Source organism: Microtus ochrogaster, chromosome 5, assembly GCF_000317375.1.
Source record: "Microtus ochrogaster isolate Prairie Vole_2 chromosome 5, MicOch1.0, whole genome shotgun sequence".
Taxonomy (NCBI): domain Eukaryota; kingdom Metazoa; phylum Chordata; class Mammalia; order Rodentia; family Cricetidae; genus Microtus; species Microtus ochrogaster.
In genome coordinates this window covers 87,183,406-87,197,285 of record NC_022012.1, presented here as the reverse complement: position 1 = coordinate 87,197,285, position 13,880 = coordinate 87,183,406, and the positions used below count along the sequence as shown (strand labels likewise).

At 47.8% G+C, this 13,880-nt stretch overlaps 1 protein-coding gene across 2 annotated transcripts in view; it reads right to left on the bottom strand.

Moving 5' to 3' along the window:
• Osbpl10 (oxysterol binding protein like 10) overlaps positions 1-13,880 on the bottom strand; it is a 229,753-nt gene that overhangs the window by 54,738 nt on the left and 161,135 nt on the right. For both annotated transcript variants that reach the window (XM_005348051.2, XM_005348052.3), the window contains one exon: positions 1,774-1,984. In XM_005348051.2, coding sequence (XP_005348108.1) covers positions 1,774-1,984 — 211 coding nt within the window. The remainder of the gene's footprint in view (positions 1-1,773; positions 1,985-13,880) is intronic.

The following is a 13,880-nucleotide window of genomic DNA, read 5'->3' as shown; positions in this document are numbered from 1 at the left end:
AGAGGCTCACCCATCTGAAAGACTACAAGGAGAGATTGTAGCTTTTCCTACCTACTCACTGACTGAAGGCATGCTCGCATTTCAGTCTTGGAAAACCGTAAAATAAGAGTGACTGGCAGTGGGCAGCTTTCCCAGAAGAGGGGAAAGACAGAAAAGGAAGGCACTGAGCAGTGGGAGAAGGAAAGCGAAGCAGATGGCCAGGAAAGCCCAGAATAGTCTTGTGATCCTCACATTTAACCGTTTTCAGCGTGACACGCTTACCAACAGCACTTTCCAGGAATCTTGGGAGATGAGAATATTCTGGAACGTGATCGAGGGAAAGTGGACTAACTGCTTTTTGCTCAGTTCTCCCATGGCCTGTCTGGCCTCTGTCCTCATTCAGGTCCGCTAGGACCCTGCTGTCACCATCCTGACCAAGCTGGCTCCAGCAACCCCCCTTCCCAAGCCTGCTTTGTGCCCAGCAGGCTGGGACAGTCCAGCTCTGACACGGAACCACAATGCGTGGTTACAGCCTCTGCTTAGAGCAGGATCTCCTTCCCTGAACAATAACCCCAGCAGTAAGCAACCAACAAGAAACAGACAACAAAGTCCTCTGAACCCCAAATCAAGCTTCAATTCTCCTCCACTCTGGAACCCAAATACAGAACCAGCTCGGAGTCCATCTCTGTCCACTTTTCCCATAGAGCTAGGCTGGGAAGGACAGACCCTCAGCTCCTTCCAGCCAGGCACATGTCCCCAGCAAGCTACTGACACAGAACAGACAGGAATGGGGAGCTGCATATTCAAGCCTTGACTAAAAAGCCAAATCACCTCATTATTTTTCCCTACAAACATTTCTGAAAACATTAAAGATGCCCCAGAGACGGGTCTGGAGTAAGGCTGCATAGAAGGGAAGCAGGTGCATTTGAAAATATGCTTGGAGCCAGGCAGTGGCGGTGCACGCCTTTCAACCCAGCACTCGGGAGGCAGAGGCAGGCAGATCTCTGTGAGTTCGAGGTCAGTCGAACAAGGGCTAGTTCCAGGAAAGGCTCCAAAGCTAAAGCTACAGAGAAACCCTGTCTCAAAAAACAAAAAATAAATAAATAATAAAAAAGAAAGGAGGAAAGAAAGAAAAAGATAAAGAAAGAAAAATATGATGTGCTTGGGACAAAAGATGGACCAGAGTGTATTTGCATCTGTAGACAAAGTGGCCTCAGCCAACCAGTGTCCCAGGAGACACAAGGAAATGTTACAGAAGATGAACTACTATGGCATCACAGGGGCAGGGATGCTGCTTCTATTCCCAGTACTTGGAAGGCAGAGGCATGAAGATCTGAAGTTCAAGGTCAAACTTGTCTACATAGCAAATCCAACACCAGGCTGTGTTATATTTGTTTATGTTGTGGAACATTTGTTTAATGATGCAAAGATGTGTTGCATTCTTTTATGCTACATTTGTTTAAGGACGGGCATTCATAAGTAATAATAAGTCTCTGTGTATATTAATTTGGGAACTCGTTGGTAGGCTCCCAAAGAGTCAAAGAGTAAAGAGCAGGGCATGGTGATCCATACCCATAATTGCAGCCCTAAGAATGCTGAGGCAGGAGGATCACCATAAGATCAAGGCCAACCTAGGCTACAGAGTTAAGTCAAAGCCAGCCTGGACTATACAGTGAGATCCTGTCTCAGAAAATTAAGAAGGGCTGGACGGATATAATAGGATATACACATGTACAAACAGGTCAATACACATCTCAACCAGGCAAGCTCAGGGGCTGGGAAGGGAGCACTCACCGGAGGGCCCTGGCTTGTGGCTGGGTGGGCCCACCTGGCGCACACTCTGCTGGAGCAGGGTGAGGCACTCCCCAAGGCAGCTGAGGGTGGCAGCGGAGGTAGCCTTCAGGAGAAGCAGGTCCTGGTCCAAGGCAGTGAGGGGGCCGGAGCCTGGAAGGGACTCGATGGCATGCACGAGGTTCTTCTGCTGACCTTCCACCTGGTTCATCATCTAGAAAACAAGGACAACGGAGATAAGGAGGTTTCCTTTTGAGAGACTCCAAGCCCACAGGGAGCTTCAGAGCTGGGACAGAGACAGGTAAGCTCTACCCACAAGGCACTCTGTGCACGCTTAGCCATTGCTGTGGTGGTCAGGCCCGGGTGTCTGCGTGGGGGTCCATCTATTCACACCCTAAAACACTGACCAAAGAGAATATCAGAATGACATCAGAGCTAAAAGGAATAGCAGAACCATTAGGTACTACTTTACAGATACCAGGATACATTAAAAAGCAAAAAGCCCTGAGCTTCGGAGATAGCTTAGTTGGCAGAATCCTTGCCAGGCATACACAAAGTTCTGGGTTCATTGCCAAGCACCACTTAAACCATGCAAGATGTGGTATACCAGTACTCCCAACACTAGAGGATAGAGGCAGGAGGATCAGAAATAAAAGGTCATGAGTTCAAAGGCAGCCTGGGCTATGCGACACCCTTAAAGAAAAAGCAGAAGGCTTCACACCCTTCCTCACCATTGTTTCTATGGAGGGCTCTCCCTCAGAGCAGGGGTTGTTTCTTGCTTCCCCTCCAGCTCCAGTCCGTCATGTCTAAGCACCCCCATCCCAAAGTAGAGTGAAATGGGGAGCTGATGTGTGTTGTATGGAACGGCGGGCTGCGTCCCGCCAACCGGCTCCTGCACCGGCTAGCATTACCTGAAATAATTACACGGAAACTGTATTCTTTTAAATACTGCCTGGCCTATTAGTTCCAGCCTCTTATTGGCTAGCTCTTACGTATTGATCTAACCCATTTCTATCTGTGTGTATGTCTGCAGGCCAGAAGAAGGCACCAGACCTTATTACAGATGGTTGTGAGCCACCATGTGGTTGCCGGGAATTGAACTCAGGACCTTTGGAAGAGCAGGCAATGCTCTTAACCACTGAGCCATCTCTCCAGCCCTCTAACCCATTTCTAATAATCTGTGTAACACCACAAGGTGGCTTACCAGGAAAGATCTTAACCTGCGTCTGTCTGGAGTGGGAGAATCATGGCGACTGCCTGACTTGGCTTCTTTCTCCCAGCATTCCGTTCTGTTTACTCTGCCTACCTAATTTTCTGTCCTATCAAAGGCCAAGCAGTTTCTTTATTAATTAACCAATGAAAGCAACAGATAGACAAGTGACCTTAACCAATAGGCAGATGACCCTTCTCCATCAGATGTGGGTAAAGACATGGTCAAACCACCACCAAGCCAGCCCATTCTGATGACTACAGACAACAGGGCTTTCTGTCACATCAGGGAGAAGAAAACAACCAGGAATGGGAGAAAAGCCATTCCTACACCCGGGCTCACACCACAACAAAACCAAGAAACCCCCTGTGGTCTGCCCTCAGCTAGCAAGCTCATCACAAGGCGAAGCATAGTCTGCCTGTGACTTTGAATGTCACATGGAGGAGAAAGCGCTGCAGAGAGAGCTGGCGAAGTACTCAATGGTTATCTTGTGCCATTCGGGCCCCCAGTGTTTTACAGCTTGTCACATTAAATCAGATGATGTACATAAAGCGCCAAGCACCACATCTAGCAGATAATTAGTCATTCCGAGAAGGAGGTGAGAAAGCAACAACCCAAGGTCATGGGGCTGCCGACACTGAGTGGGGGCCATGGCCTGCGCCTCAGACACCACTCCATTGCTTTTGGGTTTTCCTACAAAACCTGTTCCTAGCTCCTAGAGACATTTCCGGCTCCTCTGACCTTGTCAATATCAGAGGACTCTCGCCACCAGATGATGAACCCAGCTGGAAAACAACAGGAATGGTACACATGACGCTGGACTTGGACCCGCCGCTCTCAGGAGTTCTGTCCTACAGGCTCATGAATTTAAATACCTGGTCCCCAACTGGTAGTGCTGTTTTGAGATGTTGGGAAACCTTCAGGAGGTGTGGCCAAGTTGGATGAAGTAGATCATTAAGGCGTGGGTCTCAGGGCATATAGCCCATCCTGCTTCTGGTTCTCTTAGATGTGAACAAATGGCTGTTGCCATTCCCACTGCCACACAGCACCCCCTGCCTTCCCTGCCATCATGGACTTCCTCACACCGTAAGTTAAAATAACCCTCTCTTCCCTGAAGTTGCCGCTTGTTGGATAGTTTGTCACAAAGAGAAGAAAAACAGTGAGTATGCCTGTGGGCTATTCTTTTCCACTATGTGAATATGTGTCGCTGTGATTGGTTTAACAAAGAAGCTGGCTGGCCAATAGCTGGACAGGTAGAGGTTAGATGGGACTGGCAGATGAAAAGCGAGCATGAGGAAGAAGAGGAGTCATCTTGGGAGTTTTGAGAAGATACAGAGGAAGCAGGAGATGAACTTGCAATATTAATAAAAGGTACTAAGTCAGATGGCAGAGCATAGATAAGAAGTATGGGTTAGTTTAAAATGTAAGTGTTAGTTCGTAACAAGCCTGAGCTATTGGCCGAGCATTTATAATTAATAATAAGTCTCTATGTGGTTATTGGGAGCTGACTGGTGGGACAGAAAAGTCTACCTACATATGCCTGTCTGGGCTCCCCCATCTTTCCCTCCCTGCTGTTTGCTTAAAAAACAAATGATATTATCTATCATTTGATGTAGTCATGTACTTTAACAAAAACCAACGAAAAGCTCTCTGGACTGGGGAGATGTTCAGTCAAGTGTTTATTGAGCAAGCTTAAGACCCTGGGTTTGATTCCTCAGAATCCACATCAAAAAGTATGTCCCCTATAACCACTGTGCTGGAGAGGCGGGGACAGGAGGATCCCCAGGGACTCACTGGCCAGCCAGCCCCGCCTGACTGGCAAACCTCAGGTTCAGTGAGAGACCCTGCCTCAGAAAGCAAGGCAGAGAAAGATTAAGGAAGAGAGCCAGTGTTGACCCCAGCCTTGAGACACGTGCTGGGGCACATTCACACATACACACACACTAATGCATACACAGTGCTCTCTCTCTCCCCCCACAACTATTTCAATTTCACAAAATGATTTTTTAAAAATCACCATGTTCATAAACACACTGCAGGGACACAAGCTGGAGCTCCTCACTGTCCTGTGCACACCTACAGTCCACCTGTGTAACTCGGTCTTTATGGATCACAGAGGTCGAATCAGCCTGTGCCTTTTCAGCAGCATGTGAGACATTGCAGGGCCCAGACAGTGCCTTTCTCTTTCTGGCTCCTCCAGAAAGTTTCTTGAATCACCTAATTTAATCTAAAATTGTGATCCCAGGACTGAGGCTGCAGCTCTGGGGGGATGCAGAGATGGTGCAGCATTTGCCTAGCATGCACTAGGCCCTGGGTTTGATCCCAGGTACTGTGTGGACTGGGAGTGTTGTAACTCTCAGGAGGTGGAGGCAGGAGCTGAAGGTCAATCTTGGCTACGCTGAAAATTCAAAGCCAGACAAGGAAACCTCGGGCCATCTTAAAAAAAAAATAAAAAAGAAAGAAAAAGAAAAAGGAAGGCATCTCCAGCTGAACTCCTCGCACCTCCGCCCCTCCCCAAGCATTCATCTCCCTCCACCATCACTAGTCCTTGTTTTCTCTGCTCAGGGATGCTGGAGTGTGAGCAGGGACCACCATCTGTACTGTGCTCTGATGAATCCCAGATGCAGAGAGAACAACCTAATCACAATGTCCACATTCTCTCAATGAAATACAAGGGAGTTCATTTGGGACCCAAAGTTCAGAGAAGCATCAATGAGTATCATAGGGCTTTAGCCTAGGTCTGTCATTCCGCCAATGAACAATACCTCTTTGTTGGTTTCAGCTTCCCAAGAGAGACTGACAACCAGCTACGTTTAATTTTCAATCAGATAAAATATCTAAGTGTTCGATGCAGCCAACTGTACACACATCTGCTAACAGAGAAAGCTGGATTTTGTGCCAGTTGTAGAACTCAGCACTTTCTCAAAATTCTCACCATAAAACTAGTTCCAGAGAAATGATGTGTCAAAAAAGGAGAATATACTGATGAAGCCTATAATCCATTATATATTTTACTATCATGAATGGAGCTGTAAAGAGTAACAAGAGAGGTAAGCAAGACAGAGCTGCTAACTAATACGGAATGTTCTCGGTTTTAATCAACAAAGAGACCCATATTCCAAATTATATTGTACAGGATAAATACTTGCTATTTCGCAAGCATAAGCTATTATGTAAATCTTAGGTCATAAAAATACAAAATAGGTTTATGGGATGTCCTATTCTACTGCCACAGAAGCACAGGCCCAGAGATGGAGCGCACATCAGCTCTCTGAAAGCACTCAACGGTGTCTACCGAGAGCTACTACCAGAGGCAGCCCTTTGGCAGAGGTACTTGGAAATGGTGTTGAAGAGGGTGTGGTTACAATGATGGAGATATACTAGGACAAAGTGGGAGAGGGATGGGGTGGCCTGCAGCCCTGCACCTAGTTATGTTCAATGTCAACAGCGCCCCCTGGCGTAACTCTTTGCCCAGATACCAATAGTAAAGCATCTATTGGTTTTCATCACCTTTCCTAGCAAACTGAGCACTGAAGATAGTGAGGGAAACTCCAATTCCAGATGGTGTGGCGCTCTCTTCTGGCATCCATGGGCACTGCAAACACATAGTGCAAGACATACATGCAGGAAAAATATACATATATGCACATATATACACATATACATGTATGCATACACACATACATATACATATACAAACCAGGGGCAGCAAATTGGCTTAGTGGGTAAAGGCTCCTACCACTAAGTCTGACCAGGATTTACATGGTAGAAAAATAGAACTAATTTCCAGAATTTATCCTCTGACCTCCATATATGTGTTGTGTCACACAGCATGCGCTCATGTGTGTGTGCGTGCGTACACACACACACAATTTTTTAAAAGAACATAGTGAAAATTTCCATTCATTCTGGCATTTGGCTTCTTAATCAAGGGCATCACCTATCTCTAACACATGTGCAAAAACACAATCCTAAATTAAACGTCAAAGGTACAAATATAGGTCAGGCTGTGTTTCCCAGATAACTTACTTCGCAGGACACGGGAACCCCTGGCCTGTTTCCATAGCACTTGAGAGGCAATGCACACTGCAGAATTGAATCATGGGAGTCAGTGCTAAGAGGGCTAGCAGCTACACTGAAACTCAGACACAGAAACCAGGAATGCTGCACAGTAGCCCAAACCCACAAGTTCAAGCCGTCCTTGGAAGAGCTGAAGAAAGCCTTGGAGTGGGGAAAGCAGCCAAGGGTCTCCCCTCTCCTTGCTTTGGCATCTCTCAACTGCAAGCCTTGAGGTATCTGGAATCCGGTGCTGAAGGTCATTACCAGCCAAGTCAGCCGTTCATTTCTTCTTTAACACGAGATGGTCACAAGTGCCTCATGACTACAGAATCCTAGTCCTGGATTAGGAGCCACGGCAGAATCCTAGTGCCTGGGGCTGTCTGTAACTCAATTCTGCTTGTAAGCAGAGGGGCCAACCGACCCTACAGACAAAGTGACTTTTGTTGGGCATCTGTCCCCAGTTCTCTGAGGCACTGTTAAGTCTCACTTTGGATCCAAGTGGCTAACTGAGGTATCTTTGAGCATTCTTTGGAGGCAGGAATTCAAAACTACATAATTCCATCCTTCGTGGCTTAAAAAGAATTTCATTCTCTGTGTGTGTGTTGTTGTTTCTTTATCCACTCCTGTGCTGTTGGACATTGGTTATATCCTGATCTTTATCCAGTCTTCCTCCACGCTATAAACCAAACTTCCAATTCTTAGTATTCTGACCCCCGTCTCCTCCCTCCAGAGACACAGCCGAGACTCTGTGTCTCCCTTCCTTGTCCCTCTCTCAAATACTGAACAATAAAATCAGCCTTGCCTGATCAGTAGATTCTACTGTTACTGTTTAGAGAGCTTGGGGCTGGAGAGATGGCTCACTGATTAAGAGGACTAGCACCCCCACCCCCACCCCTTGCAGAGGACCTTGACTCATTTTCAGCACCGACATGGAGACTCACAACCATGTTTAACTCCAGTTCCAGGAGACCCAAGGCCCTCTTCTGAATGCCTCGGGTATCAGACACACACAGTGCACATATCTACATGCAGACTATTAAGTTTCAAACCTGACCCAATTGGATCCGTGCCTATTTAACATATCAAAGTGAACCTGGCCTCCAGGTTCTCCCAGCATCCCTCAGTCCCTACCTCTTACAGGTACACTCACCCTCCACCCTAAACTCTCCGGCATAGGGGCTGGGCTTCCCTGTCTCTCGGGGCTCCTCCCTATAAAATCCAGACATTTCAGTTATCTGCTCCTTCTGGCCTCCCAGCTGCTGTACATGCCCCCCCCCACACCGCCACCCCATACACACGGCCCAGCTCAGCCTGGTCATGTCCACTCTGGACTCTGCTGATGTCCCTGCCTCTATCGATGCTCTCCTTTTATCCGCAATAAACTTGCTCCTCCACCACACCTAGGAGCAGCCATGTCCTTTCCTTTTTACAGACACAATATTTAAACACATAGAATAAAGACATCTGTAGAAAAGTACCTGGAGAACTGGCATTGACATCTCTGATAGGTTTTTCCTCCATGATTCTGTGTGCTGGGATCAGTGAGCCCTGGCTACACACTTGCAATTCCACCTTCCCTGGACCACCCGCCCCCCTCCCCAGCTTTGTTCCCTCCTGCCTTTGAGTATATCAGCCTAGAATGGCAGAGTTCGCTATAAGGAGAATCCCAGGACACTTTTATAATCCAAGACACAACCTTATGTAGGCCAGCTCTAGCCTTAGTATGGCCATCTTGCAGAACTCAACGTCTGAAGAGACACTGGTACTCTCTCTTCGGCTATCAGGCTATAGAGATGTGGGCCCCCAAACCTGGAATTTCTCTCCAAGAATCTCATGCTGAGTGAAGGAAAGGGCAAAAGGCTGGTGCCAGTTGGAGAGGGAGCCTAGAAAATTGTTCATGCTTTCGACACGTCAGATCACCTAGGTAGGAGAGACCGGAGCCCAGGCATTGAGGAGTAAGTGATGGACAAGACTGCCTTGACCAAGACTGGTTACTCACGCCCTCCCCCCTCCCCTCTGCCCCAATCTGCTTTTGTGACTCAACTGCATGATCTTGAAGTGAACTTGAGTGTTGACAACTGATCGTGCAATGTCAAGACTAGACGCAAACTCAGGCATCCTGGAGCCACTCCAGCCGGAAGAGAACAGCACACATAGACCTGACTGGCTGGCTGGAAAGCTGGAGAGGAATCTATTTGGAGACAGGACCAATTCCCATTTTCAGAAAACTGGCAGGAAGGAGAAAAGCATGCAGTCCGGGCATTTGCTCGGCGCCTCTCTGGAGTCCTGGGGAGGCCATCACTAATTTTGACCATTACAGAATGACTGAAGGCATCTCTGTCCACCCCCATGCTGGGAGGGAGGACAGACAAATGGTATTTCTCCACTTCAACATCTCAACCGTTGGCCTTTTTATTACATACTTAGTGAGGGAAGAGGCTGTGTGCTGGGCGGGGCCGTCCCATAGGAGCCTGCTCCAGCTCCTCCATGGTGGAAAGGTTTGTCGGGCCAGGAAATTCCAGCGATGTTTATAAACCAGCTCATATGGCCCCAGGCAGAGGGCAAAGGGCAAAAGCAACATTCTAAATCACACACACACACACTTTCAAAAACCGAACCGTGCTGAAGAGGGCCTGCCTTCATTTCCTAAGAACTTCACTTCTTTTTCTCTGACTTTTCTCAAACCACTTCCTCATCACCACATCCCAGCTCCACCCCACACAATATAAAATGTGAGTTTCCTCTGTACAAACACCCAAGAAGCCATCTGAGGGACAGCAGTCTCAAGAGAGTCAAGAAACCCAAGCTGGGGGTGGGGGGGGGTTCTACACAAGGATGAAGTCCTGGGTGCTAATCTCTAACGCTGGGCTTACTTCCCCCGGAAGTTCTTCCCTATATAACCCAGCCATTTTGGTTACTTGGCCCTTTTGTCTACCCTTCACTCTCCTGATCTCCTGGCTCTCCTTTCCCCCCCCCTCTCCTCACAAGGCCCAGCCTAGCCATGCACACTTTGGATGCATCCAGTCAGACGTCCCTGCCCCTGGCTATGCTCCTCCCCTCTCCTTTTTGTTTTTTTTTTTTTTACAATAAACCTTCTCATTCACCATACCTAGAATCAGGCAAGTCCTTCCTTTTGGTTTTTATTTTTGCATTAAATTATAAGCACAGTAGACCCTGGTGTTAAACGTGTGTGCAGTGCTGCTGATCACACCCCTAACTCCTCCCCTGCCCCCCACTCCCATCCCCACCTCTCACACACACACCAGACAAACACTACCACTGAGCTACACCTTCAGCCTGGATCCTGGTTTTAGAATAAAAGCCCCTTCCCAACGCCATCCCCATTACTTCGTATAAGTACACCAAGCCAGTTTTCCTACATATCTCAGGCTAGCCTAGGACTCATGAGCCTCCTGCCTGAGCCTCCTAAGAGCTAAGTGGTGACAGGTGGGTGTCACCATCCTGTACTTTTGCTAAAAGAAAAACTGAGGCAGAGGGTATTTTTAGAACTGTGTACAAGATGCTGTAAGAGCCCTGAACACGACACCCCAACTATCTCCATGCCACGTAACTTGTGCCTCTCTGGTGTGAGGTTTGCTTGAGCTGATTGTTTTAGAAACAATGTACCCAGGAACAGAGCGACTCTGAAAACAGAGGCGTTCCCTTCCAAACGGGCACTGGCCGGCTGAGAAGGACTCTCCTTTGGTGAGGGTGTGTCCCTCTGTCCCAGGAAGGGAAGGACAGCCAAGGGATGGAAGATTGTCCTCTGAGGGAAGGCTGGACCAAGTTCTAGCTGCATAACTGAGAACCAAAGCTGCATTTTTAACTTTTTATTATTATGCCTTAGAGATCCATGAAAGAAAAATGCCTCTGACCTGCAAGCCCCTTGCTCAAGGACAGACAGTTCCTGAAATGCTGGAGGCTACTATCTGTGGGAACAAAAAACAAGCCACCTGTTTTCACTCCCCTAATCAAGCTTGTTTAACCCATCTGCATGGGATGTGCTTCTCACAGGTGGGCAGAGGCTCACAGGCAGGAAATATGTCAGGATGTACTCTTGCCCCTGAGTGGATGTAGCTAGGATGTACGTCAGAATGTACGCTTGCTCCTGATTGGACCTGATTGAAAATGTAACGAATTGTGGGCTTTCCTGATGCTGCAAACTGTGACTCGGGACCGTATTTCTGGGAAGTCAGAGATGCACTGGGCCAGAACCCATCCTCCTGACCAGTATTTAATTAAAGCTTGTTTCAGATTTGGCTTTAAATTGCGGTAGTGGTCTTCCTCTCAGTCAGTGGGATTAACAGTGCTAGTACACGCTTATCAGGTAAGAACAAACCTCCAAAGCCTCCCTAACCTACACTCCTGAAGCGTCCTCATCTGATACTGCTCCTGTATGAACTCTAGAATTCCCCTTCCAGCATCTTACAGAATGAGCCTACACAATCCAATGGTCAACATGTGCGAGATCAAACCATTTTCCTGAGCCTTTCCCATACCTGTTCTCTCCTGGCCTACGCATGTAACCAGCCAGTTTCACAGGAGCACGGCATTTCCATACAGTTAGCCTTACCGTGTTAGCTACGTGTCTCGCTGCTGTGACAAAACACCCGGCCAAAGCAACTTAAAGGAACGAGGGTTTGTTGTGGACCAGGGTTTGAGGAGATATGGGCCACACGGTAACGGAGGCATGGTGGTGGGAGTGTGAAGTAGCTGGTCACAGCGCCTCTACAAACAGGCAGCAAAGACCAACACTGTTGCTGCTTTTTCTGTTTTATCCCCATTTCATGGGATCCTGCAGCTTACATCCAAGATGTTTCTTTCTTCCTGTTCCATTAACCTCTCTGGAAACGCCTCCACACCACAGGGGCTGGTGTGCCTCCTAGGAGATTCCTGACCCAGTCAGGATTTCTGAACCAGTCAGATGGACAACCAGGACGAACCATCAGAGTTCATTTTCAGGAAAGTATTACATTTTGCAAGATGAGTAGGATGTCTCTAAGATTCCCTAAACAAAGAAGCCCAGATAATACCTCAAAATTCTAGCTGGATGTGGTGCTCAGGTCTGGAATCCCAGCACTTGGGAGCCTGAAGCAAGAGGATTGCTGTGAGTTCAAGGCCAGCAACACAGCGAGACCCTGTTTCAAAACAACAAAAATATAGACACTAACCTCTGCTGGGAGCAGAGTTGGACCTGAAGTTCAGTTAGTATCTGCTACTTATTTCTGAAGTTTAATTACTTTACTGGGTTTGGTCAGATATTCACCCAAAGGCACACAGAAGAGCGTGACCACCACACGGCTCTCTCTTCCAGTTGACATGAATCTCACTCCTGCCAATGACCTTCAAGATGAAAATGCATCTTGAAAAGGTGCTTCAACAAAGAAAGAAATAGAGCAGACAGGGCCCTCAGCCTCGAGGCAAATCCTTGGCAGCTTCAGCACCTTGACAAATGAAACCCTGTGGAGACAAATGCATTTATCCGGAATCTGCTTCCTGGATCTGAAGGGGACAGTTGTGTTCAGGGATAAGCCACTAGTAATTAATATTTACTGTGTCCCTAGTGGGTAAATGGAACGGCAGTTACCATTTCACAGGAGAAAGAACATGATTCCCTCACACAAACTGCTTACTACCTAATCCTCAGGCACTCAAATATAAAACAGAACCATAATCTCTCTGGCACATGGTGCTTAGCGAGAGAGTCCCCACCCTTTGCAGGGGCAGAAATAGGCCATCTCACTCCAAATCCATCTTCGCTCTTTCCCTAGTATTTCCTTTGACCTCGGGTACAGAAAAACAAAACAAAACAGTTCTAAAATCAAGCGGAAAAAAGAAAATGCAATCTCAGTTTGGGAAATGAACAGGGTGGGGTGGGGTTGCTTTCGGGGCCATCCGAAGGCTCAGAGCTTCAGGGTTCAGGAGACAAGGTTCCATATATTTTGCTTGAAGGAAGATTAGAAACCCAGTGATGCTAGCCCAGTAAGCAGGAGGTTTGCTGACTGTTATCAGAAAGAGCCGCCCAGAACCTACCTGGGAAGGGCTCACAGCTTCTCTCTAGAAACATAACTGACTGGCCCTCCATCCTGTTCGGCCGGAACTCCAGCTTGCCCCTACATGGTCTGAGAAGCCCCAGTTCTGCACCCTCTCCAAACCATGCCCACTCAGTCTCTGAGCAAAAGAAAAGGCACAAAAAATCTCTCCCAAACCCCCCAAAACCCAGTTCAGTATTCCTGGCAGCTACTGCACCTTTCTCCCCTGGAGTTGCCAGCGCCCAAGTCCCTGCCTACAGCACTCAGCTTTGGGCCATGCTTGGGCACAGACCCAGTTGCGGGGGACATGTCATCAACCCTCACCTAGAACCTGTAAAGTTCCCCTGCTTTATAGTTCAGGGGTGCAGCTTCTCTGGCCTCCCAATCTCTGGGACTGGAGAACTCACCCAGTAGTTGCTTTGCTCAAATAAAACTGTTGTTATACTTTTTCAGTTCAGCTTGATCTGGCTTATTGTGTGGGCAGAGAAACTGATTACGGGGGTGGGGCAGAAAACCTATCACAACCCTCCCTCATCTCCACGTTCTCTGTTCTCTCCCTTCCTTCTTGTCTTGTTCAGTAGAAGTCCCTCCACGGTACAAATGTGAACCCTGGAGCCATATCCACCCAGCTGTGTGGCTTAGCACCTCCTCTTCCAATCAGAGTAAATGCTAGCCCTGGGCAAGGTGGTCATGCTGCTTCAGTCACCTGACAGCAGGTAACTACGGGGAGAACAGCCATCACGTGACTTATGTCCCTTACACACTTATTGTCCCTTCAAGCCAGGGTCTCTCTATCTACCTCTCTCTCT